The sequence below is a fragment of the Schistocerca americana genome, chromosome 6, assembly GCF_021461395.2.
Source record: "Schistocerca americana isolate TAMUIC-IGC-003095 chromosome 6, iqSchAmer2.1, whole genome shotgun sequence".
NCBI lineage: Eukaryota > Metazoa > Arthropoda > Insecta > Orthoptera > Acrididae > Schistocerca > Schistocerca americana.
Window position 1 is genome coordinate 196,630,397 of NC_060124.1, and position 27,886 is coordinate 196,658,282.

At 41.5% G+C, this 27,886-nt stretch overlaps 1 protein-coding gene across 1 annotated transcript; it reads right to left on the bottom strand.

Annotated features, from left to right (window-relative positions):
- On the bottom strand, positions 1-27,882 carry LOC124619431 (viral IAP-associated factor homolog). The gene is made up of 5 exons (XM_047145806.1): positions 27,605-27,882; positions 26,995-27,127; positions 9,440-9,668; positions 9,144-9,352; positions 1-158 (listed from the first exon to the last, which is right to left on the bottom strand). Exons 1-5 carry the CDS (start codon positions 27,608-27,610, stop codon positions 19-21), a joined length of 717 nt encoding a protein of 238 aa, XP_047001762.1. The 5' UTR covers positions 27,611-27,882; the 3' UTR covers positions 1-18.
- Between the last annotated feature and the right edge of the window lie 4 nt (positions 27,883-27,886).

Here is a 27,886-nt window from a genome sequence, read left to right on the forward strand (position 1 = left end):
GACTGAGTCTTGCTTTTATTACCAGTCATTATTATCACTATCATCATCATCAGCTGTATTTTTTAGCTTAGAAAAGAGCACATCCTTAATTTTAGGTCTTGGATCTTCTTCAAGTGTTGTTTTCACAGCACCAGCTTCTCCTAGTATCCACTCAAGCTCTGAAACATGCAGTAAGTGAAATACTACACTATTATGCAATATGTATACAAATAAATGATGCAAATCTGAATCAGAATTATGTACACAAATATACCTAAATCAGAATTAAAGGTTAAGTATTTAATTCAGTATACTAAGTCAATCATTTATTTCTCAGAATTTGATGGCAGTTATCTACAGTTACAGAATAAATGAGAGGAACTGTCACCAAGGTTTTAAGTTTGAAAATGAAAGGTTTAAATGCATAAAAAAGCTAGAGGTGGAAAATTAATTGATTGATTTTGTTCCGTAACTCCCATACAGGAGAACCACCTCCAGAGATGTGGAACGAGTCAAGCAATTGTCTGATACCATCTGATGAACATAATAAAGTAAGAAGTAAAGCAAAGGGAAAATAACCATAAAAAGTAATAAAATACAGTGAGGTGAGGGAGGTGGCCAACTACAAGCAGCCAGACTGTCCACCCCCCCCCCCCCCCCCATCCGAACCACCCTCTGTGCTAGTCATGTGGCAGGGGGAAAATTTTCCTACCCAACCAGCAGCCCCTCAGAAGGGCTGTCACAGGATGGTAAAAACAGATGAGAGGCATGATGGCAAACTTCAAATGACAGCAGGTGAACCACTTTCATGAATGCAGTGTAAAACTACATCTTTCACTTGGATGTCACCATCTAACAGCACAGATGATGAGTCCTCAAGCTTGCTGCAAAGCACTGATGTCAGGGCACTCTAAAAAGGGTACAGGCCATTGAACAGGGGTGTCACGATGACAACGGGTGGATCATCTCAGTGGAGGACATGACTGCGAGTCAGCCAGATATGGCTGATACAGAGCTGAAAAGGACAAATTCCCTTTGGGAAGGCCAAAGAGAAGATCGCTTTGTGGCCCTTGACTTTTTACTAGTAATTGCCATCCCTCATTCTGTGTCTCGAAAAGCTGAAGACACAGCTCTGACCTGAGTTGGATTCTTATGCCTATACCCCCCCTCCCCCCCATGAACCATGGACCTTGCCATTTGTGGGGAGGCTTGTGTGCCTCAGCGAGACAGATAACCATACCGTAGGTGCAACCACAATGGAGGGGTATCTGTTGAGACGCCAGACAAATGTGTGGTTCCTGAAGAGGAGCAGCAACCTTTTCAGTAGCTTCAGGGACAACATTCTGGATGATCGACTGATCTGGCCCTGTAACATCAACCAAACAGGTCTTGCTGTGCTGGCACTGCAAATGGCTCAAAGCAAGGGAAAACTACAGGTGAAATTTTTCCTGATGACATGGCACCTTTACTGTGTGGTTAAATGATGATGGTGTCCTCTTGGGTAAAATATTCTGGAGGTAAAAATAGTCCCCTATTTGGATCTCCAGCTGGGAACTATTCAGGAGGGTGTCTTTATCAGCAGAAACAAAACTGGTGTTCTACAGATCGGAGTGTGGAATGTCAGGTCCCTTAATCGGGCAAGTAGGTTAGAAAATTTAAAAAGGGAAATGGGTAGGTTAAAGTTAGATATAGTGAGAATTAGTGAAGTTCGATGGCAGCAGGAACAAGACTTTTGGTCAGGTGAATACAAGGTTATAAATACAAAATCAAATAGGGGTAATGCAGGAGTAGGTTTAATAATGAATTAAAAAATAGGAGTACGGGTAAGCTACTATAAACAGCATAGTGAATGCATTATTGTGGCCAAGATAGACACGAAGCCCACACCTACCACAGTAATACAGGTTTATATGCCAACTAGCTCTGCAGATGATGAAGAACTGAAGAAATGTATGACAGATAAAAGAAATTATTCAGACAGTGAAGGGAGGCGAAAATTTAATAGTCATGAGGGACTGGAATTCGATAGTAGGAGAAGGAAGATAACAAAAAGTAGTAGGTGAATATGGAATGGGGGTAAGGAATGAAAGAGGAAGCCACTTGGCAGAATTTCACAGAGAGCATAACTTAATCATAGGTAACACTTGGTTTAAGAATCGTGAAAGAAAGTTATATATGTGGAAGGGGCCTGGAGACACTGGAAGGTTTCAGACAGATTATGTAATGGTAAGACAGAGATTTAGGAACCAGGTTTTAAGTAGTAAGGCATTTCCAGGTGCAAATGTGGACTGTAGACTAAAACTGAAGAAACTGCAAAAAGGTAGGAATTTAACGAGATGGGACCCGGATACACTGAAAAAACCAGAGGCTGTAGAGGTTTCTGAGAGAGCATTAGGAAACCATTTGCAAGAACAGGGGAAAGAGATACAGTAGAAGAAGAATGGGTAGCTTTGAGAGATGAAATAGTGAAGGCAGCAGAGGAGCAAGTAGGTAAAAAGACAAGGGTTAGTACAAATCTATGGCTAACTAAAGAGAGACTGAATTTAATTGATGAAAGGAGAAAATACAATAACCGAGTAAATGAAGCAGGCAAAAAGGAATATAAACGTCTCAAAAATGAGTTCAACATGAAGTGCAAGATGGCTAAGCAGGGATGACTAGAGGACAAATGTAAGGATGTAGAAGCATGTATCACTACAAGTAAAATAGATACCACCTACAGGGAAATTAAAGAGACCTTTGGAGAAAAGAGAACCTCCTGTATGAATATCAAGAGCTCAGATGGGAGACCATTTCTAAGCAAACAAGGGAAAACAGAAAGGTGGAAGGAGTATATAGAGGGTCTATACAAAGGTGATGTACTTGAGGGCAATATTACGGAAACAGGAGCACTGAGATGAAATGGTAGATATGATACTGATTGAAGAATTTGACAGAGCACTGAGAGACCTACGCCTAAGTCGAAACAAGGCCCCTGGAGAAGACAACATTCCATTAGAACTACAGATAGCATTGGTAGAGCCAGCCATAACAAAACTCTTACATTTGGTGAGCAAGATGTATGAGACGGGCAAAATATCCTCAGACTTTAAGAAGAATATAATAATTCCAAACCCAAACAAAGCAGGTGTTGACAGGTGTGAAAATTACCGAACTATAAGTTTAACAAGTCATGGTTGCAAAATACTAACACAAATCCTTAACAGAAGAATGGAAAAACTTAAGCCGACCTCGGGGAAGATCAGTTTGGATTCCGGAGAAATGTAGGACCAAGCAAGGCAGTACTGTCCCTATAACTTCCCATAGAAGATAGGTTAAGGAAAGGCAAACTTACATTTATGGCATTTGTAGACTTAAAGAAAGCTTATGACAATGTTGACTGGAATACTCTCTTTAAAATTCTTAAGGCAGCAGGAGTAAAATACAGGGAGCGAAAGGCTATTTACAATTTGTACAGAAACCAGATGGCAGTTATAAGAGTTGAGGGGCATGAAAGGTAAACAGTGGTGGAGAAGGGAGTGAGACAGGGTTGTAGTCTATCCCTGATGTTGTTCAATCTGTATACTGAGCAAGCAACAAAGGAAACAAAAGAAAAACTTGGAGCAGGAATTAAAATCTATGGGGAAGAAATAAATACTTTGAGGTTAGCCGATGACATTGTAATTCTGTCAGAGACAGCAAAGGACTTGGAAGAGCAGCTGAACAGAATGGACAGTGTCTTGAAAGGAGGATGTAAGATGAACATCAACAAAAGCAAAACAAAGTTAATGGAATGTAAGTGAATTAATTCAGTTGATGTGGAGGGAATCAGATCTGGAAATGACACACTTAAAGTAGTAAATGAATTTTCATATTTGGGAAGCAAAATAACTGATGATTGTTGAAGTGGGAGGATATAAAATGTAGACTGGCTATGGCAAGGAAAGCATTTCTGAAGAAGAGAAATTTGTTAACACTGAGTATCGATTGAAGTGTCAGGAAGTCCTTTCTGAAAGTATTTGTATGGAGCGTAGCCATCTATGGAAGTGAAACACGGATGATAAATAATTTAGATGAGAAGAGCACTGAAGCCTCCGAAATGTGGTGTTACAGAAGAATGCTGAAGATTAGATGGGTAGATCATGTAACTAATTTGGAGCTACTGAACAGAATTTGGGGAGAAGAGGAATTTGTGACACAACTTGACTAGAAGAGGGGATTGGTTGGTAGGACACGTTCTGAGGCATTAAAGAATCACCAATTTAGTATTGGAGGGCAGCGTGGAGGGTAGAAATTGTAGAGGGAGACCAAGAGATGAATACACTGAGAGATTCAGAAGGATGTAAGTTGCAGTAGTTATTTGGAGGTACACAGCCTTGCACAGGATAGAGTAGCATGGAGAGCTGAATCAAACCAGTCTCTGTATTCAAGACAAAACAACAACAACAACAACTCAAATCTGCAAGGTTTCCATCACAGTAGCTTCCTCTGCTAACTGATCATCAGCTAGCTCATTCTCTGGAATCACTAACTGGCTTGCTGTCTAGAGGAATACAATCAAGCTCCAAATAAGGTTTTGCACTGTCAAAACCAACAGGTTCCAAGAATAGCATCAGTTTGACCCATTACCTCCTTAGTGTCACTGTAGATCAGGGAATTTTCAACAGGGCCAAGTGCTAGTATAATAGAATGATAATGGCCACTAATATTGCACCTATAAGATAGGGAGTGCTGTTCTTGACACACTGATAGTGTGATGGCATAGCCGATGTGATCTATTACCCCTAAACTGTCAGTAAAGATGTCTTTTGAACTAGTAAATCTGCCAAGAATTGAGCTGAATAACTGTGGAAATGCAGAGGTGTTTACTATTTCTATTAGTCTTTAGTCTGAAGAATGAGGTGCACATGGGGGAAAGGTGGGTGGGAGGAGGAGGTCAGAGCGAAGAAACACCGATGAACTGCTACTTGGATGCCAGACATGGGCCACCTCTGTGGGAGATGACTTTCCCCGTCGGGGAAATGGATATGGTGATTCGAGTGTTCAGGGAAGTTGCAGACATATACTGCACAATTCAAAGATGTCTGATCTGTAGAGGAGAAATCCCAGCCTCTACCAGGAGGGCCTCAATAGTGCTTGCCCTTAAGGGGCCCATAGCAATAAGGGTCCTGTAGTTGCCTCCTGATGGAGCCAGATACCTGTGAAGCCAGACTCCCATAATCCAGTCAAGAATGACTTTGTAAAGTAATAATAGGTTGGAGCTGTTCACAATACCAGTATCTGTTACTTATGCAGCAGGGACTGTTGAGTTTCAACACACTTCTCTTTAAGCTGCCAAATATGTGAAAACCAAGTCAATCAGGCAAAACTAAAAGTTCCAAAAAGTGAGATGACTCTACCCCACTGAGCAGTTCATTGCGAAGCTAAAGTTCTGGATGTGGATGAATAATTCTAGGTTGGTAGAAGAGTATAGCACAGGTTTGCCAGTGAAAAATTGGAAGCCATGCATGAGGTTTCCAGTATTGTGATTCTCTTATAGCACCATTTGGCCAGCATTCAAAACACTCATGGTTTAAGAACTGTAATAAATACAAAAATTGAAAACATGCAGGGACAATGAGACCTTAAGCAGTGATTAATTAAGGACACACCAATTCAAATGTCGAACCAGAAAGTAGAAAATTCTAAATAAAAATTGGGAGGAGCATGTGAAACCCCCTCACTCAAGCAGTGTGGTAACACAATGAGTCAAAGAAGACAGCCACGAGGAGTTGGAGGGAACAAAAGCCAGCAGTATAGATAAATCTGGTAAATTAAATGGTCAGTTGTGACTGACCCTCATGAAATATGCACTGGCAATTGCTAGAAAGACTCCTCATATCAAGAGACCAATGCAACTGTTGGTTCACCAACTTACACAGAACATTCATTCATGAAACAGATGGATCTATAGCTGTCTATCTCACATGAATTTTTAGCTGGTTTCAAGACTGGGACAACTGTGAACTCACACCATATATGATTAATGACCACACAAATGTGGTATTGGTAATCCACAGGTAGTAGTAGTAGTAGTAGTAGTAGTAGTAGCAGCAGCAGCAGCAGCAGCAGCAATTGAGTGTGGGTTCCATTGGTCCTGGTGCCATTTTATGGCCAAAGCTCAGAATGCTGAGGGTTGTCATTCATTGAAGCAGGCGTTACCTATCTTTTGTGCAGATCGAAGGCTGGACGCAGATGTTTGAACAAAGTGTGCCACAAACAGTTCTGCCATAACAGTAGGGTTAGTATCGACATTGCCATTTAAAGGGATATTAGTAGTAAGGGTTGATAGCTGGTGGCCTTAGATACAGAGCAACTTCACCCCTGTTAGTGAAGAAGAGACTTGGGCCCCTATGTACTGACATTTCTTTCTTAACAGCTCTGACAATGCCAGGAGAAAACCTTTTAAAAGCAATAAAGTTTTCAACTGGGGATGATCACTTAAGTCATTGGAGACTGTGATCTTTGATGTTCTTGGTAACTGATAATCCCTTATGGAGTAGCATCAGATGGGAGAGCAGTGTTAAAGTTTTTTTTGATGGCCCATTCTGGTGGGTGACTGGTTGAGTTTCAGTGTGGGAGGGACATGACAATGACGAAGGATCATTTTCTACTCTAAACGGGCCTGATGGGTACCTACAGCTACAGATCAGGAAATTGATGGCCGAATATTTGCAACAGGCCACACTAAAATCAGTTGGACTGCCAGTGTTCAGCAAATGTAGGTCAAGATCTGTGATCATTTGTTCTCTTAGACAACCTTGGGTGTATATTCTACACTGCCCCATAATGGGTTGCGGGCACTGAAATCACCCAGGAGGGTGAAAGCTGGAGGTAGCTGATACATCAGGTTAACCATCTTTTGATATGTCAGGAAGGCAGACATTAAGGATACTACAATCCATAAAAGACAGCCACAGTCTCTTATGCTGCTGCTGCTGTTGCTGTTGTTGTTGTTGTTGTTGTGGTCTTCAGTCCTGAGACTGGTTTGATGCAGCTCTCCATGCTACTCTATCCTGTGCAAGATTCTTCATCTCCCAGTACCTACTGCAACCTACATCCTTCTGAATCTGCTTGGTGTATTCATCTCTTGATCTCCCTCTACGATTTTTACCCTCCATCCTGGCCTCCAATACTAAATTGGTGATCCCTTGATGCCTCAGAACGTGTTCTACCAGCCGGTCCCGTCTTCTTGTCAAGTTGTGCCACAAACTCCTCTTCTCCCCAATTCTATTCAGTACCTCCTCATTAGTTATGTGATCTACCCATTTCGAAAGCTTCTACTCTCTTCTTGTCCAAACTATTTATCATCCATGTTTCACTTCCATACATGGCTACACTCCATACAAATACTTTCAGAAACGACTTCCTGACACTTAAACCAATACTCGATGTTAACAAATTTCTCTTCTTCAGAAACGCTTTCCTTGCCATTGCCAGTCTACATTTTATATCCTCTCTACTTCGACCATCATCAATTATTTTGCTCCCCAAATGGCAAAACTCCTTTAGTACTTTAAGTGTATCATTTCCTAATCTAATTCCCTCAGCATCACCCAACTTAATCCGACTACATTCAATTACCCTCGTTTTGCTTTTGTTGGCATTCATCTTATACCCTCCTTTCAAGACTGTCCATTCCGTTCAGCTGCTCTTCCAGGTCCTTTGCTGTCTCTGACAGAATTACAATGTCATCGGCCAACCTCAAAGTTTTTATTTCTTCTCCATGGATTTTAATACCTACTCCGAATTTTTCTTTTGTTTCCTTCACTGCTTTCTCAATATACAGATTGAATAACATCGGGGAGTGCTCCTCAAAACAGATGTATTCATGTGACCATCAGAGCCTGACATTGAGGAAAATGTGTTCATCTTCACCATTGCTTAGAGGCTAAGTCACCATGGTTGTGAAGTACATATTTTTGTTTTAAAATATGAAGGATGGTCAAAGGTTTTATACTCTTGCATCTTTCTTTTCTTCTTTAAAATTCGGAAATTTAGAGACCAAGGGAAAAGTTGCTCTCCACAGTTGATACATGTGAGTCACTGCTAGAGTGTTCTTATGCTGCAACCATCTACAGATGGGATCATTTATGCAGTATGAAGTCATACGCTCAATTTGCAACTTTTAAATACACGGCTTTTACTTTTTCAGGTAATATATCATCTTTGAAAGCTAAAATAAAAGCCTGTATATACCCTATCGTTTTTTGGCCCTTGTTGGACAGGGCAGAAAAAATTGATACCATGTTGTTCTATGTTTGCACAGAGGCTCTTTGTGTACAAACTATATACTGAAAATGGTATTTCTTACCATTTCTTTTGAATCAACTTTCCTCTCATGCCACGGCCACTGCACTGGGATGGTTTGTTTTCTATGATGGGACTGCTGGGGTGTTGCCGTCATTAGTGAAAGGACATCTGATCCTCTTAGTAGCGAATCATCTGGAATGGAGCCAAACACTCTGACTAGAGACTCTTCCCATGTGAATCCCTCTGCCACAGCCATGGCTGCTTGTCATGGTTAACTGTTGCCAGGAGCTCCCACTCTCTGTACTGTGGCACTAAACTGGCAGTGCAGTGAATAAGGCAGTGCAGGAGAATAGAGTTTGCTATGTCCACTCATCCCGATTTAGATTTCCTGTGGTTTTCATAAATCATTTCAGGCAAATGCCAGGAAACTTACTTCATTGAGGCCATGTCCAGTCACTTGTCCTATCCTATTCTATCCTCATAAAAACATACTTATACACATAATATACATGTGTGTTTTGAACTATTTATTTTCATTGTATTATGACGACAAATCCTCCGTCATTATTAAATTATCCCTGGATGAATAAATCAAATTGATCAGGAAAATAAAATAAAATCTGGGGAGGGGTGGGAGCAATGATTTGACATGACAGCATTATTTTGTTGAAGTATAAGAGAGAACTAAAAACAAATAACTGATCTGAAATGTAAAGCTGATAAACGCTTGGAAGTGAAGAACAATGTGTCTAAAATTTTAACGGTTGAAAAGATGATTATTACAGAATATATGCAAAAATAATTCATAACACACAATGTGTAAAATTGTAAATGTAAATGTGGCACTACTACATGTTGAACTATAAATTATACACTATTAAAGAAGACCTTACCTTCAACAGTCATATTCATTCCACGGAAGTTTAAAGGCCCAACCATTTGTTTAATGAGTTCTCCTTCATAATATATAAAAATAGTTGGTAAGTTGCTGTCAGGGAAATTTGGTATACATGTGGTTGATATGCTTTTCAAAAATTTTGTGGCTGGAAATTTTGCGGCAAGTTGTGATAAATGCTGATTGAGTAATGCACATAATGGGATGCTGTAAATAATAGTCAGAAAAATGAAACTTTGTGTTTTTATTAACCAAGAACTATTCATGAATTAGATCATTCGATAACTAACTTACCCTTGTTTATATAAATGCAAGACTACCCAAATATTTTCACCAGCTTTGTTGACTTCTTGAACGTAATCTTCTCCACTTATTTCCTTTACCTCACCAAACTTCGACTTTGCAGCTTCTGCTTGCATCTCAGCAATTCGCTTTCTGCGATACTCCAGTAATACTCTCTCATCTTCTTCATCTTCTAATTCATCCAGTTCATCAAGAGTACACTGTTCTAATTTTTTTGTTCCTGTAACAAAGTTCAAAATCATTATCAATGCATCAGCAGCTAGGGGCAAGGTGGGGCAAGGGGAAGAGAAACGAGGGACATGTTTTATCTTTTCTTAAGTCATGAATAGAAAACAAGGCAAGGATTGCATTACTATAAATAACACTTTATTTTGTCAGCATTCAGCATATCACAGCAGCAACAACATTAAAGATGAAAATTGGTTCAGCTTTGATAGCAATAGAGATGAACTGAGGCACTGCCTTTACAAAGTTTATTGGGGATTCATATTGTTGTTGTTATGGTCTTCAGTCCTGAGACTGGTTTGATGCAGCTCTCCATGCTACTCTATCCTGTGCAAGCTTCTTCATCTCCCAGTACCTACTGCAACCTACATCCTTCTGAATCTGCTTAGTGTACTCATCTCTTGGTCTCCCCCTGCGATTTTTACCCTCCACGCTGCCCTCCAATACTAAATTGGTGATCCCTTGATGCCTCAGAACATGTCCTACCAACCGATCCCTTCTTCTGGTCAAGTTGTGCCACAAACTCCTCTTCTCCCCAATCCTATTCAATACTTCCTCATTAGTTATGTGATCTACCCATCTAATCTTCAGCATTCTTCTGTAGCACCACATTTCGAAAGCTTCTATTCTCTTCTTGTCCAAACTATTTACCGTCCATGTTTCACTTCCATACATGGCTACACTCCATACAAATACTTTCAGAAATGACTTCCTGACACTTAAATCTATACTCGATGTTAACAAATTTCTCTTCTTCAAAAACGCTTTCCTTGCCATTGCCAGTCTACATTTTATATCCTCTCTACTTCGACCATCATCAGTTATTTTGCTCCCCAAATAGCAAAACTCCTTTACTACTTTAAGTGTCTCATTTCCTAATCTAATTCCCTCAGCATCACACAACTTAATTCGACTACATTCCATTATCCTTGTTTTGCTTTTGTTGATGTTCATCTTATATCCTCCCTTCAAGACACCATCCATTCCGTTCAACTGCTCTTCCAAGTCCTTTGCTGTCTCTGACAGAATTACAATGTCATCAGCGAACCTCAAAGTTTTTATTTCTTCTCCATGGATTTTAATACCTACTCCAAATTTTTCTTTTGTTTCCTTTACTGCTTGCTCAATATACAGATTGAATAACACCGGGGAGATGCTACAACCCTGTCTTACTCCCTTCTTAACCACTGCTTCCCTTTCATATCCCTCGACTCTTATAACTGCCATCTGGTTTCTGTACAAATTGTAAATAGCCTTTCGCTCCCTGTATTTTACCCCTGCCACCTTTAGAATTTGAAAGAGAGTATTCCAGTCAACATTGTCAAAAGCTTTCTCTAAGTCTACAAATGCTAGAAACGTAGGTTTGCCTTTCCTTAATCTTTCTTCTAAGATAAGTCGTAAGGTCAGTATTGCCTCACGTGTTCCAGTATTTCTACGGAATCCAAACTGATCTTCCCCGAGGTCGGCTTCTACCAGTTTTTCCACTCGCTGTAAAGAATTCGTGTTAGTATTTTGCAGCTGTGGCTTATTAAACTGATTGTTCGGTAATTTTCACATCTGTCAACACCAGCTTCCTTTGGGATTGGAATTATTGTATTCTTCTTGAAATCTGAGGGTATTTCGCCTGTTTCATACATCTTGCTCACCAGATGGTAGAGTTTTGTCAGGACTGGCTCTCCCAAGGCCGTCAGTAGTTGGAATGTTGTCTACTCCCGGGGCCTTGTTTCGACTCAGGTCTTTCAGTGCTCTGTCAAACTCTTCACACAGTATCGTATCTCCCATTTCATCTTCATCTACATCCTCTTCCATTTCCATAACATTGTCCTCAAGTTCATCGCCCTTGTATAGACCCTCTATATACTCCTTCCACCTTTCTGCTTTCCTTCTTTGCTTAGAACTGGGTTTCCATCTGAGCTCTTGATGTTCACACAAGTGGTTCTCTTATCTCCAAAGGTCTCTTTAATTTTCCTGTAGGCAGTATCTATCTTACCCCTAGTGAGATAAGCCTCTACATCCTTACATTTGTCCTCTAGCCATCCCTGCTTAGCCATTTTGCACTTCCTGTCGATCTCATTTTTGAGACGTTTGTATTCCTTTTTGCCTGCTTCGCTTACTGCATTTTTATATTTTCTCCTTTCGTCAATTAAATTCAATATTTCTTCTGTTACCCAAGGATTTCTACTAGCCCTCGTCTTTTTACCTACTTGATCCTCTGCTGCCTTCACTACTTCATCCCTCAAAGCTACCCATTCTTCTTCTACTGTATTTCTTTCCCCCATTCCTGTCAATTGTTCCCTTATGGTCTCCCTGAAACTCTGTACAGCCTCTGGTTCTTTCAGTTTATCCAGGTCCCATCTCCTTAAATTCCCACCTTTTTGCAGTTTCTTCAGTTTTAATCTACAGGTCGTAACCAATAGATTGTGGTCAGAGTCCACATCTGCCCCTGGAAATGTCTTACAATTTAAAACCTGGTTCCTAAATCTCTGTCTTACCATTATATAATCTATCTGATACCTTTTAGTATCTCCAGGGTTCTTCCATGTATACAACCTTCTATCATGATTCTTAAACCAAGTGTTAGCTACGATTAAGTTGTGCTCTGTGCAAAATTCTACCAGGCGGCTCCCTCTTTCATTTCTTAGCCCCAATCCATATTCACCTACTACGTTTCCTTCTCTCCCTTTTCTACTGACGAATTCCAGTCACCCATGACTATTAAATTTTCGTCTCCCTTCACTATCTGAATAAATTCTTTTATTTCATCATACATTTCTTCAATTTCTTCGTCATCTGCAGAGCTAGTTGGCATATAAACTTGTACTACTGTAGTAGGTGTGGGCTTCGTATCTATCTTGGCCACAATAATGCATTCACTATGCTGTTTGTAGTAGCTTACCCGCACTCCTATTTTCCGATTCATTATTAAACCTACTCCTGCATTACCCCTATTTGACTTTGTGTTTATAACCCTGTAGTCACCTGACCAGAAGTCTTGTTCCTCCTGCCCACTATATCTAACTTTAACCTATCCATTTCCCTTTTTAAATTTTCTAACCTACCTGCCCGATTAAGGGATCTGACATTCCACGCTCCGATCCGTAGAACGCCAGTTTTCTTTCTCCTGATAACGACATCCTCTTGAGTAGTCCCCGCCCGGAGATCCGAATGGGGGACAATTTTACCTCCGGAATATTTTACCCAAGAGGACGCCATCATCATTTAATCATACAGTAAAGCTGCATGCCCTCGGGAAAAATTACGGCCGTAGTTTCCCCTTGCTTTTAGCCGTTCGCAGTACCAGCACAGCAAGGCCGCTTTGGTTATTGTTACAAGGCCAGATCAGTCAATCATCCAGACTGTTGCCCTTGCAACTACTGAAAAGGCTGCTGCCCCTCTTCAGGAACCACACGTTTGTCTGGCCTCTCAACAGATACCCCTCCGTTGTGGTTGTACCTACGGTACGGCTATCTGTATCACTGAGGCATGCAAGCCTCCCCACCAACGGCAAGGTCCATGGTTCATGGGGGGGTGGGGATTCATATGAAATATATTAGGGAAGGAAACCACAGAGAACAGAAAATGTATGCTATTGTCATAGAATTGGTACTCAGCAGACATACTTTACAAAGCAAGTGAAGTGATGTAAGAAGAAAAGTAAATGTAGGCAAAGTGACCTAAAATATAGAACAAACTCGAGTAGGGAGACATAAATAGCAATGACAGTAATACCAGAATGATAGGGAAACAACTGACATTACGTAGCACAACAAAATGGATGGAATAGTGTGGACAAAAGAGCTTTCTTCATCAAGATAAATCTTGTATCAGTAAATGAAGATGTGACTCTAGAGTTTATGAAAGTAGATATTTCAGGCACAGGACGTGAAAGGGTAATGCTGACAAATTAAAAACCAAAGTATTGTAGATATTTCAAAATTAGTGCTGTCAAATGATGTAAAATGAAGTGACTAGGACAATATGGAACACATACCATAAGTAGAGCAGAAGAGTTCATCATAGATAAGTGATGAAGAATGATATATTTTTAAAAAAAATGAACAATTGTAAATATAATACTATTAGATTACTGTCTGCCTCGTGTATTCTCATCCTCCTGTTTTCTTGGAACACCAACAAACTCCTGAAATACCGTATCATAAATGATCATCTGTCCCATTATTATCAAACTACACCTTTAAGTGTGTAAATGGCTATATATGTGAATTACACTTTTCTCCCTTAAACTATAATACCATGGCATGTCCAATATTTTTGCACAAGTGAACCACAAAGTGCCACAGCTGGGAGTTCACAAATTCCCAAAATTGAGTGAGGTGACAAAGAATTGTAAGTCCTTCAGAAATATTAGAATATTTCAATGAACTTTTTGTAAATGCATCCAGATATTGATAAAAATTGTTTAGCTTGGTAATGTCCATCCCGAATGTCCTTTTCTGGATCAGGGTAACACAAAGCTTCTAACAAAATTTTAAGGAATCATAGCTAAAGATGCAGTAGAAGAATTATTATCTTTAAAAATATAAAAATTCAACTGGATCAGATGAAACATCCATTAGAGAAATTAAAATACACTCCTGGAAATGGAAAAAAGAACACATTGACACCGGTGTGTCAGACCCACCATACTTGCTCCGGACACTGCGAGAGGGCTGTACAAGCAATGATCACACGCACGGCACAGCGGACACACCAGGAACCGCGGTGTTGGCCGTCGAATGGCGCTAGCTGCGCAGCATTTGTGCACCGCTGCCGTCAGTGTCAGCCAGTTTGCCGTGGCATACGGAGCTCCATCGCAGTCTTTAACACTGGTAGCCTGCCGCGAGAGCGTGGACGTGAACCGTATGTGCAGTTGACGGACTTTGAGTGAGGGCGTATAGTGGGCATGCGGGAGGCCGCGTGGACGTACCGCCGAATTGCTCAACACGTGGGGCGTGAGGTCTCCACAGTACATTGATGTTGTCGCCTGTGGTCGGCGGAAGGTGCATGTGCCCGTCGACCTGGGACCGGACCGCAGCGACGCATGGATGCACGCCAAGACCGTAGGATCCTACGCAGTGCCGTAGGGGACCGCACCGCCACTTCCCAGCAAATTAGGGACACTGTTGCTCCTGGGGTATCGGCGAGGACCATTCGCAACCGTCTCCATGAAGCTGGGCTACGGTCCCGCACACCGTTAGGCCGTCTTCCGCTCACGCCCCAACATCGTGCAGCCCGCCTCCAGTGGTGTCGCGACAGGCGTGAATGGAGGGACGAATGGAGACGTGTCGTCTTCAGCGATGAGAGTCGCTTCTGCCTTGGTGCCAATGATGGTCGAATGCGTGTTTGGCGCCGTGCAGGTGAGCGCCACAATCAGGACTGCATACGACCGAGGCACACAGGGCCAACACCCGGCATCATGGTGTGGGGAGCGATCTCCTACACTGGCCGTACACCACTGGTGATCGTCGAGGGGACACTGAATAGTGCACGGTACATCCAAACCGTCATCGAACCCATCGTTCTACCATTCCTAGACCGGCAAGGGAACTTGCTGTTCCAACAGGACAATGCACGTCCGCATGTATCCCGTGCCACCCAACGTGCTCTAGAAGGTGTAAGTCAACTACCCTGGCCAGCAAGATCTCCGGATCTGTCCCCCATTGAGCATGTTTGGGACTGGATGAAGCGTCGTCTCACGCGGTCTGCACGTCCAGCACGAACGCTGGTCCAACTGAGGCGCCAGGTGGAAATGGCATGGCAAGCCGTTCCACAGGACTACATCCAGCATCTCTACGATCGTCTCCATGGGAGAATAGCAGCCTGCATTGCTGCGAAAGGTGGATATACACTGTACTAGTGCCGACATTGTGCATGCTCTGTTGCCTGTGTCTATGTGCCTGTGGTTCTGTCAGTGTGATTATGTGATGTATCTGACCCCAGGAATGTGTCAATAAAGTTTCCCCTTCCTGGGACAATGCATTCATGGTGTTCTTATTTCAATTTCCAGGAGTGTAGTTACTAGTATAATATCAGGACCCCATTCACAATGAATTTGAAGTAATAATCTGAGGTATACAGTAGTAAAGCCCTTGTTCAAGAATAGATCCGAAGAAGATGCAGGACACTACTGACTAACAAAGTAGTTTCTTAATTTTTCAAAAGTATTTGATAATCTTGTTGCAACTCAGACCCAACTTTTTTCAGCGAAAGCTATTATCATCACATTAAATCGATTTACCATCAACAAATTTAATGAGAAAATTTGCATATCGATGAACAAGTAAAAAAGAAAAAGAAAAAAAAAAAAAAAAAATCACAGGAATTACCTGACTGCACAAAAGCTTACAACTGTGAGAACAGTCCCTAGTACTTAATGAATTAGAAAGATACATGAAATTATTTCACAGAGCATCCCACATGGTTCCATTTCAAGCTCAATCCTGTATTTCCATATCAAGCTCAATCTTGTATTTCCATTTCAAGCTCAATCTTGTATTTCCATTTCAAGCTCAATCTTGTATTTTATGTAAGTGATTTACCTCTAAATACCAGCACAACTAGGTGTTAGCCATCCGAACAGCTATAACTGTGTGTTCGAGATACTTGGCCAAGTGTATGAAATACGCATTCCAGTGTACCAGGAACAAATAACATTTATTATCTAGTAAACACAGAAAAGTTACTTGATAATGCTTGAGACTAGTTAGTACCAGAGAGGAGTTCGATACAACTATCCATAAATGCCAAGATATTAGTGTCCTCTGTGACGTTCATGGCACATCGCACTGCACATAGAGAACAAACAAAAATGCAGCACCGCTGGTGGCTCGAGTGCGAAACACAGCAGCTGACAGTAACTGATGATCCTGGTCACTTCTTGGGGATTGTGCAATGGGTAGTGCGCTCAACACCTGGAGCATGTTCAACATTCAGGTAAGGGGCTGCTTTGGACAGATGCGATTGTGCTTGAGCATGAATGAGGTTCAGGATGGCTCTGTGGTGTGTGTGTGTGTGAGAGAGAGAGAGAGAGAGAGAGAGAGAGAGAGAGAGAGAGAGAGAGAGAGCTCTGGGAAAATGTAAGCTGGAAACTCTGTAAATGAAGACTGTGGTAGTTTTGCGATTCACTACAATGTCCAGAGTTCATGTTCCTCTTTTGATGACAAGATGCGGGCCTGTGTAAGGCAAATTGTAGCACTGGTTTGACACTGTTTGTGTGTAGCATGACATGTGCATGTTTGTAAATCACAAGGCATGCAGACTGGCCTTGTGCCATGTCTACTTGCTTCATGGGGGTGAATGCACACAATTTGTTCCTTCAGGTGACAAATGAAAGCTTTTTGGTCACGGTCAGGAAGATGCATCGAACTTGGGTCAATGAATTCGCCAGGGAGCCATAGAGCTTCACTGTAAATGAGCTCTGCTTATGAAAAATCCAAGTCTGGTTTATACATTGGGGAACCATAACATATAACCACCTGTTTAATAGTTTGTTTGTCCAACTTTGGAACAAAATACATCACTGATTCTCAGTTTCAAGAATCAGACAGTTTGTGGCAGGTTTGTGGAGGTATGTGGCATTAGAAGTCTACACACAGGCCATGTAATTCATGTAAATAGCAGGGTGCTGATTTGCGTACACGGAGATGGTAGCCAATAGTGACTCAGATGCATTTCATACAATTTACATAAGGCTAATTTGGTCGCCAAGATATCAATGTGAGCTCACTATAATGCTCCTCAAATCATCATAGCACAGTTCTGGCTCTGAGACATGAACAGTTATACTGCTGAAAGATGGGCATCACTGTCGTGTAAGACATCAAGCATGAAGGGATGCAGGTGGTTCGCAGATGTCAGCGTGTCTTTCGAGTTCTACCACAGCTCCAATGCAAGTGCAGGACAATGTCTCCCATAGCATAATACTACTTCCACCAGCCCATAACTGTGGTGTGCTGCACATTTTGAGCCATCGTTCATCTCAATGATGGCATTTGTGGAGACAACCATTGACCTAGTGTAGCAAAAATGTGATTCATTCAAAGGTCAACACTTTTCCATTGATCAACAGTCGAATCCAGATAGTCCTGTGCTCACAGCAATCGTAACTGACAATGTCATTGGGTCAACAAGTGCACACATAGAGATGATCTGCAGCAGAGCTCTATGATCAGCAATGTAGGATGAATGGTGTGCTGTGGAACACTTGTGCATGCACCAGTATTTTGCCCTTTCAGCAGAGGTGCCACAAATCATCAACTATCTTACTTTATAGAGCAGACAAGCCTCCAAACCCCATGTTCTATAAAGAGTTGTGGGTGTCCAATCATTTAGTGCATAGTGGTTGTTTCACTGTCCCTCTACCTCTTCCCATAGAAGTTCATGACTGTATCATATGAACATTTGACCAGCTTCATAATAATCTGCCCTTTATCTTCTGGTAAACCTTCCGGGATGTAAGGTGGTGGTCCATGAAACTCTTCAGCTCCTAACGTTTCGTCCGGAGCTGCGCTGGACATCTTCAGAGGGGTGTTTTTCCTCCGGTGAGTCTTGCAAGTCGGCAAGACTCACCGGAGGAGAAACACCCCTCTGAAGATGTCCAGCGCAGCTCTGGACGAAACGTTAGGAGCTGAAGAGTTTCATGGACCACGACGTTACATCCCGGATGGTTTACCAGAAGATATGTCATCCGGTCGTGAAAGCCTTCATACTATAATCTGCCCTTTGTCAAAGTCCCTTATCTCAATGGATTTCCCCACTTGCAGCCCATATATTCACTAGGGTGATCTCCCATCTGTTTTTGCTCTGCTTACAAACTTTCGTTACTGCGTTAAGTGCACGCAATGCCACCAGGTGGCATCCAAAGTCATGGTGGGCAGTGGTCGTAATATTATGGCATATCATTGGGTGTGTTGTGAAGATCGAGAAGGACTTGGATAAGGGTGTTAACCAACTAGTGTCATGACACAGTTAACCAACTAGTGTCATGACACATCAGTGAAGTTATCAGAGAATGGTGCCAATGTTCAATCATGCCATTGTTCACTGGGTGATACCTTGTTGTCCAATAAAGAACAGCACTGCAGAATTTGCTACTAAGTTGAGTAAATAGCTCTGAAGCAAATTATCGGCTGCAGTCTGTACTGATATGCAGCAGACAGTAGCTGAAGAGCAAAATCCAATTTGGTAAAAAGGTCGAGGCTAGGGTTTCTGCTGAAATGTTGTCGATGGTCATTGCTTTCGCCAATGAGTGAAAAAACTGATTGCAGTTAAAAAATAGGACCGCCCATTTGGCGAAGACAGAGGATCTACTACATCACCGTGCATGCGCAGAAACTGTGTCTAGAAAATCTCTTACTGGTGTATGCATGTGATGGGATATGTCGCTTTGCTGGCAATGGATGTACAAGTCAGTCCACTAGTGATGATACTTTTGCACGCCAGGCCATAAAAAATGTTTTGAAACCAGGTGAGTTGATGATCTAACACCAGGGTTGCACAGGTTGTGAATTCTGTCAAAGGCACATCCGTGGAATGTGGGTGGCAGAAAAGGATGAGGCCTTCCACCAGAAATATCATGTATGCATCAGGAACATCAGCCATTTGTAGCTGTGGGGTGGACGATGCACCTTTCAGTAGATTTCGGAGTTCCTGGTCAGATTCCTGTGCCTTTGCAAGTTGTGCAAAGCCAACAGAGTTTGCTATGCTGCTAATCTGAGACAGACAGTTGGCCACAATGTTGTAAATGTCCGAAATATGTTGCATGTCAATGCTCAATTGGGCAGTGAACTCTAAATGATTGTACTGTTGTGGATAGCAGCTGTCGTCATTCTGTCAAAAGCAAAGACAAATAAAAAAGTGAACGCTCTGGTTCCCATCTGAGGGCAAAAGTATCTGATTGATTCATAAATAGCAAGAAGTTCATGATTTTAACCATTCCATTTTTGCAGCAGTGGTGAAGGTTCGAGTGAAAAAAAGGCAAGTGTGTTGTCGACTAGCTGTTGTAATGCTGCAATGATAGCAATCTGACTAGCACCTACCACCAACACAAGAGGTGCATCCAATGCGGGATGTGCCAGAAGTGCGACATTTGCTACGTTTTGCTACTTCAAAAGTATGGCTTAATCTTGTCTCTCCACTGAATCAGAGAATTTCCTCCAGTTTTATGACTGGAAAGTGCTGCACTCAGTGGTTCTCGCCACTTGGTAAGGTGGTGTAGATGACGCCAAAAAAAATTTAGCATTCCTCAGAAACAGTGTAGATCCATGAAAGTTTCAAGCCATGGAATTTTCATTATGGCTTCTACTTTTTCTGGAAGTAGTAGTGACTCCGCTGATGAAATCAGATGGCCCAAGAAGATAAACCTGTGGTTGTCCAAATACACACTTCATAGTATTCGATACCATACCATGTTGCTTTAATCATTTACAGACTTCCACCTCGTGTTGCTGGAACTGATTGGGTGAGGCAGAAACATGAGGTGTCATATAGTGAGCAAAACAGAATGACAATCCTTGCAGCACAGTCGGTAAACCTTTGCCAAGACTGTGCAGCATTGCTCAGATCAAATGCTATGAAAAGACTCTCAAACAAGCCAAATGGCATGATTATGGCTGTTTTCGGGATGTACTCATCTGCCACAGGAATTTGCACGAAGGCCTTTGCGCAGCCTAGCACACTAAAAACGGTCACACCATGCAGAGCGTAGTTACAATCCCTTAATGGTGGTACTGGGTAATTGTCTGGCACTGTATTTGCATTAAGCTCTTCATAACCACCACACAGGCGCCACACACCGTACTACTTGGGTACTTGATGGAGAAGTCATAATGGGCTGTTAGCAGGCCAAATGAAGCTTTCTTTGAGCACAGAGTTGAATTCTGACTTTTATGACCAGACCATAAGGAACTAATCGCCTAGGTCTGCACAAAACTGGTGAGCCATCAGTCATTTTAATGTAATGGACAGTACTGTGAAGTACCTCTCTGAGGGTCACATTATAGCTGGAAAACGTTCAAGTTGCTTGGTGTATTTACAACCTCCTAACTAGACAAACTTGGTGCTGTGTAGCACTGTGTTGGATCAGAATCCAGCAGTTTAAAGGCCTGTGATGCTGTCGATGAATCTTGCATTCGTCATATTCAGTAACAGATGATAATGCACCAGGAAATCTTCTCTGATTACGGGTTCCGTGATATCGGCAACAGTGAAATTCCAGGGAAAGACATGCCACTGTTCCAAGTCTATGTCAATATGTTGACTGCCGTTAAGTCACAATGGATGAATTGCTTGCTGCAAAGAAGGAGAATTAAATCTGTGGCCAGCTATTGCAAAGTAATATACATAAATAAATACACAAGTCTGAACTAATGTCAACAACAAATTTTTGTCCCCTCTTTCGATCACTGATAAGAGAGATGCTGTGACAGCAATCGGCAATCAGATGTGCCTATGTCTGCCTGTCACTCGAATTTGGGTGCGCACAAGGGAGGTGCACATGTGCACCTCATCTACAAACTTCCTGTGGGATTAGGAAACAGAAGGCTGCTGCACTGGGACACTCAGAGCCTAGGAGTTTGCAGAGGAACGAACGACTATCCGATCCCTTGTGACAGCGTCCTGTCATTGCTTCAGTTGCAATGAGACAGCAGTTAACTAATCTGTTTACTAAGAGCATTCACTTTATCTACGAGGCAATCATAAACTGCGCAAGTCACTACTGATGACAAACACTGTTGGACTGTGCTACCACTGCACAGATCGAAGTTGGGAATATCGCATATTGTATCGTATTGGCCAGATTCGCAATGGCATCTAATTGCACTTCAGTCTGGGACATTATTAAAGCTTTCACCTGCACTGGAAGACAGCCACTCCACAGCATACATAGTAAGGTATCATATACAGTGCCTGCATTGACTTTACTGCGTAAGTGCCTGACATATAGCGACCTTCTTGCACTAGGACTTGTTGCACATGCTCTTCTTATGATGTGGAAGTCCTGTGAATTAATTTGGCCATGAGTTTTTTATAGGAGTCCCGTTCAGGAGGTGCAGTTATTACACCTTTGACTTCAGCTGCAAAATGATGATGGAGCTGGCTAACTACCAAGGAAAATTTGGTCAAATACATAGCTATTTTGGAAAAACGAAAGTTCACTTCTATCTGTGCAAACCATAATGCAGGATTACAAGGTCAGAATGGTGGCAATCTTACAGGGAGTCATGACCCTGAAGGTACTTCAGCAGCTGATGTGTTTCACATTTTGTGAAAATTATTCATTCCCTATTGAAAGTTATTCCTGCTGCTTCTGGTTTTGTGGACTGATCAGATATGCTAAGATCACGCTCGGGTCACTAACATTGGTGCCTCTAGATTTTAGCTGTCCGAACAACTATAACTGCGCTTTTGTAATACTCAGCCGAATGTACAAAATATGACCTCTAGTGAACCAGTAACAAATAACATTTATTAACTAAAACACAGAAAAGATACTTTATAATACCTGAGACTAGTTAGCACTAGAGAAGAGTTCAACACAAGACTGTCCATAATTGCCAAGAAGTTAACATTATCATGTAAAACTCATGGAAAATCACACTAAACACAGAGAAAAAAACCAAAACCCATTGTCTCTGGTGGCTGGAACGTGAATTGTTTGACAGCTCTTGTAATTACAGCAGCCAACGTTAACCTATCATCTTGGTTGCTACAGGCTTATGACTGTGTGAAACACTTGCTAGTGTTCTGTGAATTAGAAAGAATGGTTAATATACAGTAGTGCTCTGAAATGGAACAAAGCATATTTAATAGAGAGAAAGAAAAGGGTAGTTGCAACATCAGATACATAAAATTATTTCATGGAGCATCCCACAAGGTTCCACTTCAGACCCAGTCTGGTTGATTCGCCATGAATAATTACAAGTGTGCATTTGGGGAATTCTTGAAATTTTACACATCTATGGCTGGAAGGCAGTAACTAAGGGACCAACTGGGATATCGGGTGGCAGGCACGGCTGATTTTGACATTTTGCAAATGATTCTGCGAGACAGTTTTATGACACTGCTCGCAGGCTAGAAGGAACGGCTGATGACACACTGTACACAAACGTCAATTAATCAGGGCAGCACAGGGCACCAACATGCTGTGAAGAACCCATACAGTGCAGTTACAACAGCACCTAGTGAAATGTGTGTAGGGGCCAAAGTGGGCTGACAAGAGCTGACCTCGTAATTACTACTTGTCCCCTCCAGAGAAACTATGTCAGAGGTGTAGGGAAAAGACATAAATAAGGAAACACGAAAGCTCGAAGGGGCTCTCGTGTTGCCGTCTAGAACAGGAGAGAATAACTATTTTTAAGTTGCAGGCCGACCACGACGACCTTTTGGTGATGGACATTGGCAGCAACCTGGCTCGCTGAAGCTACCTCCAACCTACGTTGCACAGATGCATCATTGCTGAGGGGGGGGCAAACTGTACCTTGGAACTAAACCGGGGTGAGGAGTGAGAAGGCTACTGGCCTCCTTTCTCTGGGTACATCGTCTGGCGTACTGCAATCTGTTGTTCACAGGGGCAGTGCTGTGGCACAAACTCACAGCCTCCCAGGTGCAGAGCTATCTACGAAATGAGCTGCCCTGGGTGGACGGCCGAATCTGCTGAGGCTCACTACAATGATGGCGGTTGGCCGTTTCCCTTCGGCGCTCTACATGGGGCCCACAAGTCGCACTTGTGGGAACAATCAGCAATGTTCTGGGATACTGGCACAGTTAACACACACACGAACACACGACAGCCACTTAGCCGTGGCGCAAATGGGATTGCCATGCCTGCAAGGCTGGGCAACCACACGCTGATGCTGCAGATTCTGGCATTTGCACTGACTCACGCGCACACGCTGTGCAGTGCCATTTCCAAGTTCAGCAGAAGGCTGCTGTGTACCTTTGTTGTAATAAAGTCAATGACACACTTGCCTGTGTTTCTCTGCACACTTCGGTGTGAGTCAACCCTCTCCCCCCAAACCATACCTCTCTGTCATTTTGACATATTAAACCCCTGAGGTCGGGGGTTGTAACACTGCTTTTATTTTATGAAAGTGACTTATCTCTAAATATAACACCCTACACAGTTTTATTTTTAGATGATGTAACTGAAGTTATTGAAAGAGAATCCAGAGAACAAATTCCCCAAAGATTAATTAATATCCTAAACAGCTTAGTATACTGGTTTGACAGATGGATTAAAATTAAACATGACAAAGGTAGTAAAAACACAAAAAGTTACAGGTTGTTGATAACCATCATTCTCTAAGATGTCACCCAGCTGCTTTCTCATAAATTATTTGAACATTTTAACTGATGGGGAAAACACAAGTTTTACAAAACAAATGCAGTTTAAAACAAAAAAATCAGACTCAAATAACTAGCAAATTGCCTATCAAAATCAGGAATTTAAGGAAAGATTCTGTCAAATTCATGGAATAATTTTAGAGAAACATTTATTGTGGTCTTCTCATATAAACTACTTGACAAATAGCTTGAAATTGTTTAACACAGCTACTTTGAATCTCTTGCAAGATTCAGAATAATCTTTTGGGGGTAGGGGCCTACTGAAGTAGTGTACATAGGATGTTATTACGACAAAGAACTACTATTAGAAATTTGTGTAATATTAAGTCTAGGGATTCACACCAATTATTATTTATGACTCTATATATTTTAATTATTCCATACATTAACATATATAAACTGATTCTTACTGTACATAACAATTCATAATTATTTATAGGCAACCATTTTCAACATACATTGATGAGTCAAAACATTATGCCTGCTGCCCACTGCAAAACTAGGGCATGTGAAGCAGCAAGAAAAGTATACCGAGGTCATTAAAGATGGAGCACAAGCTCAGATTTTGTCAAGGATAGGGAAGGAAACTGGTCGTACCCTTTCAAAGGAACCATGCTGGCATTTTTTCCTGGAGTAATTTAGGCAAATCACGGCAAACGTAAATATGGATGGCTGGAAGTGGGTTTGAAACATCATCCTCCCAACTTGCTTGGTGAAATCCACTAACATACTGGCAGATTGTTATGGTGCAGCACCTGGGAACAAGCATCTTGGAAATCGCGACATTGGTCGGCTGTACGTGTACTACTGTCATGAGTATCAAAGGATAGTGGTTTAATTGGATAGATAAAAAAAAATCTACTCACCAAGCATCGGCAGAAAACACATGTAAAAGAAGGTTGTAATTAGGCAAGCTCTCGCAACCAGTGGCTCCTCCTTTAGGCAGAGGGGAAGGAAGATGGGTGAAAGGAAAGGACTGGAGAGGACTCCAGGAGGAGGAGCCACTGGCTCTGAAAGCTTGCCTAATTACAACCTTCTTTTAAGTGTGTGTTCTGTCTTAGCTTGGTGAGTAGGTTTTTTTATCAATCCAATTTAACCATTTTGTCAAAAATTGATTGTTTTTGTTGTTATAAATGACAGTTGCTGAATGACAGTGAAAACATGAGTACGTGACAAGGTATTTGACGCCCACAACTCAGCACAGAACTTTAAGGCCGAATACTTGCCCACTACATAAAGCAGGATAGGTGGTAATCTATGGTAGCCCTGATGAAGTGCAATTCTGGCACAGGCACAAATGTTTCGGAGCACAATGTGGAACACGGGGTCTGTACTGGACGATCCCTATGTGTTTCTATGTTGACCCAACAACACTGTCAATTACAACTGCAGTCGGCATGAGATCATATAAAGACTGGATAACAGATCAACAGAAATGTGTCACTTGGCCAGACGAATTATATTTCTCGTAACACCACATACGAGGAAGAGCCAGGATATGCCATCATACAGGCGGACAGCTTATCAAAATCTGCACCCCGCTATGGAACTTCGCTAGTGAGGACGATATTATGATGTATGGGGGAAATGCACGTGGGATTAATAGGACCGCCTGCACTCATTTTATGCTCTGTGCCCCCTGTTGGCAACTTTATTTCCAACAGATAGCTATCCATGGCACAAGACCAGAATTGTGCTATAGTAGTTTGAGGAGCAGGATAGTGAACTCACAATGTTTCAGCCACCAAATTGCCTGAACTGAACCTGACTGAGTGTGTGACCTGTGCATGTATACCTGGAGCCATATAACTCCAGAAATGAACCAAGTACTTGTCGGATCCATGCCATGCAGAGTTGCTGCTGAATCACTTTCCAAATGTGCATCAAAACGCTATTAAACAGTGGTTATAATGCCTTGGCTCATCAGTGAATATATGTTAATAGAAAAACAAACAAGACTCATGTTAACATCTCATAGATTAAAACGTTATTCCCAAACTTCTCACTAGATAGTTATAAAAATTTATACCACATTAAAAGCGAAAAAAAAAGTCTCATGGTGTGGAACTGGGTTAGGTAAACAGAAAATTACATGTCATCTTTGTGCGAGAACGTTATTATTCAATCACAGAATTTTTAAATGAGGGAAAAGCTACTTTTGTAGAATAATGTAATAAACTTGTACTGAAGGTTGTAAATTAAGATTAGTGTAGATTTTTATGACATTTAGTATGCGTCTCAATCGCATACTTACACTGAAATTTCCTGTGCATTTATCTTTATGTATGAAATGAGATAGTAAAATTCTGATTAAGTTTTTGACTGAAAAGCTTAGACAAGTGTTAATTGGCATCAATGAAGAGAACATGAAAACTTGTAACCAATAAACGGTAATGAAGACTTAAAAGACAAGAGTTCTTAATGAAAACATTCACTGATATTGCAGATAAAAAAGAAAGCTACCCAAAACACTGCTGCTGTTAGATATATTTAGTAGTAGAAGTTCTCATCTTTAGTATTATTCCACAGCTAGAGCGAAAAACCTCACAACTGTAAACACTTTGTGCACTAGAGGATGCCAAGCATTTCCAGGTGTGTTTGCTCTCGATGTTCAAAATCAGAACGTAACTAAAATTTTGCATAAAACAGGACTAGGTAAACCTAAAATAAATAAATAAATAATCTGGTTAGTGTAAAACCAGTTGTAGCTGCCACATGAATATTTAAATATCTTCTTTCATCTATCTTTTTTCAGTGTAGGCATGTTCTAATTTCACACTTTATCTGCACAGTCAGTAAATTTCCCCCTTGAAGGTCCACTGGATAAACTGGCATTTAAATATCTGGCTTAGACACTCTAGATTCGGTAGGATGCCTGTGTTGTACATTTCCTACGCTTTCATTAACTTTGAAAAGCACATGAAAGTTTCTGAAACTGAAATATATAATTTAAGTGTAAAAAAAAAATCATGCCCTACCTTTGGACTGCTTCTCTTCTATAGTTGCTTCAACAATATTTAGTACTTCCTCTTCAGTAATTTCCTTTTCCTTTGCAGGAAGAATACCATGTCTTCGCAACGCTGCATTCCACTCCGTATCTTCATTTGGATCCTAAAATACGTTCTACGTTATATTATAACATCTACAATGATGTGTAATTTACTACAGTGGTAAACCTCTAAAGAGTGAATACAGCTATGAACACAATTGGGATACAAGCACCTGTACCTGAAATTCGTGGGGCTAAAGAACAGCATAGTACCTTTCGTAGTGCAAACTATTCCTTACAGTTTCTTGAAATTAATGTCATTTACGATAAAGGAATTATTTATTCATTACTCAATGGTGAGGTTTCGCATAACCACACCTCTTTCCACGTCTGATGTTAATCGACGGCGTTCTCGACACATTATTAGAACAACAATCACACACAGTTCTACGGTCAGGAGCTATAGGTTTACAATAATGAGAGGCACATTCGTCGCTAACTGCAAAACGATTTTCATTTTACGGGCAAACACACCATATATGGGCACTGGATCCTCGTGTCCCGTATCTGAAAAAGAGAACAACCAAGTACCTACGAACCTGCATTTTATTGCAGTTGTAAGATTTAACAACAGTCCGTTCCTGAAGTAAAAAAGCTATCAGTACATCCCCTGACAGTCAGAATTTAATCTTCTAACGCTCTGCTTCACTTCCACCAGTAGATTCAAGTAGGCCACCATCCCCTGCAGGCAGCGTGAGTCATGACAGACCATATTTTAGATGACAACTATGTTTCATGATATGGCTCAGTAACTCACAGCAAGCGGAGACAAAAATTAATGTTTCGAGTGCTGCAGTTCTACAACACATTTCGTGTCGGAT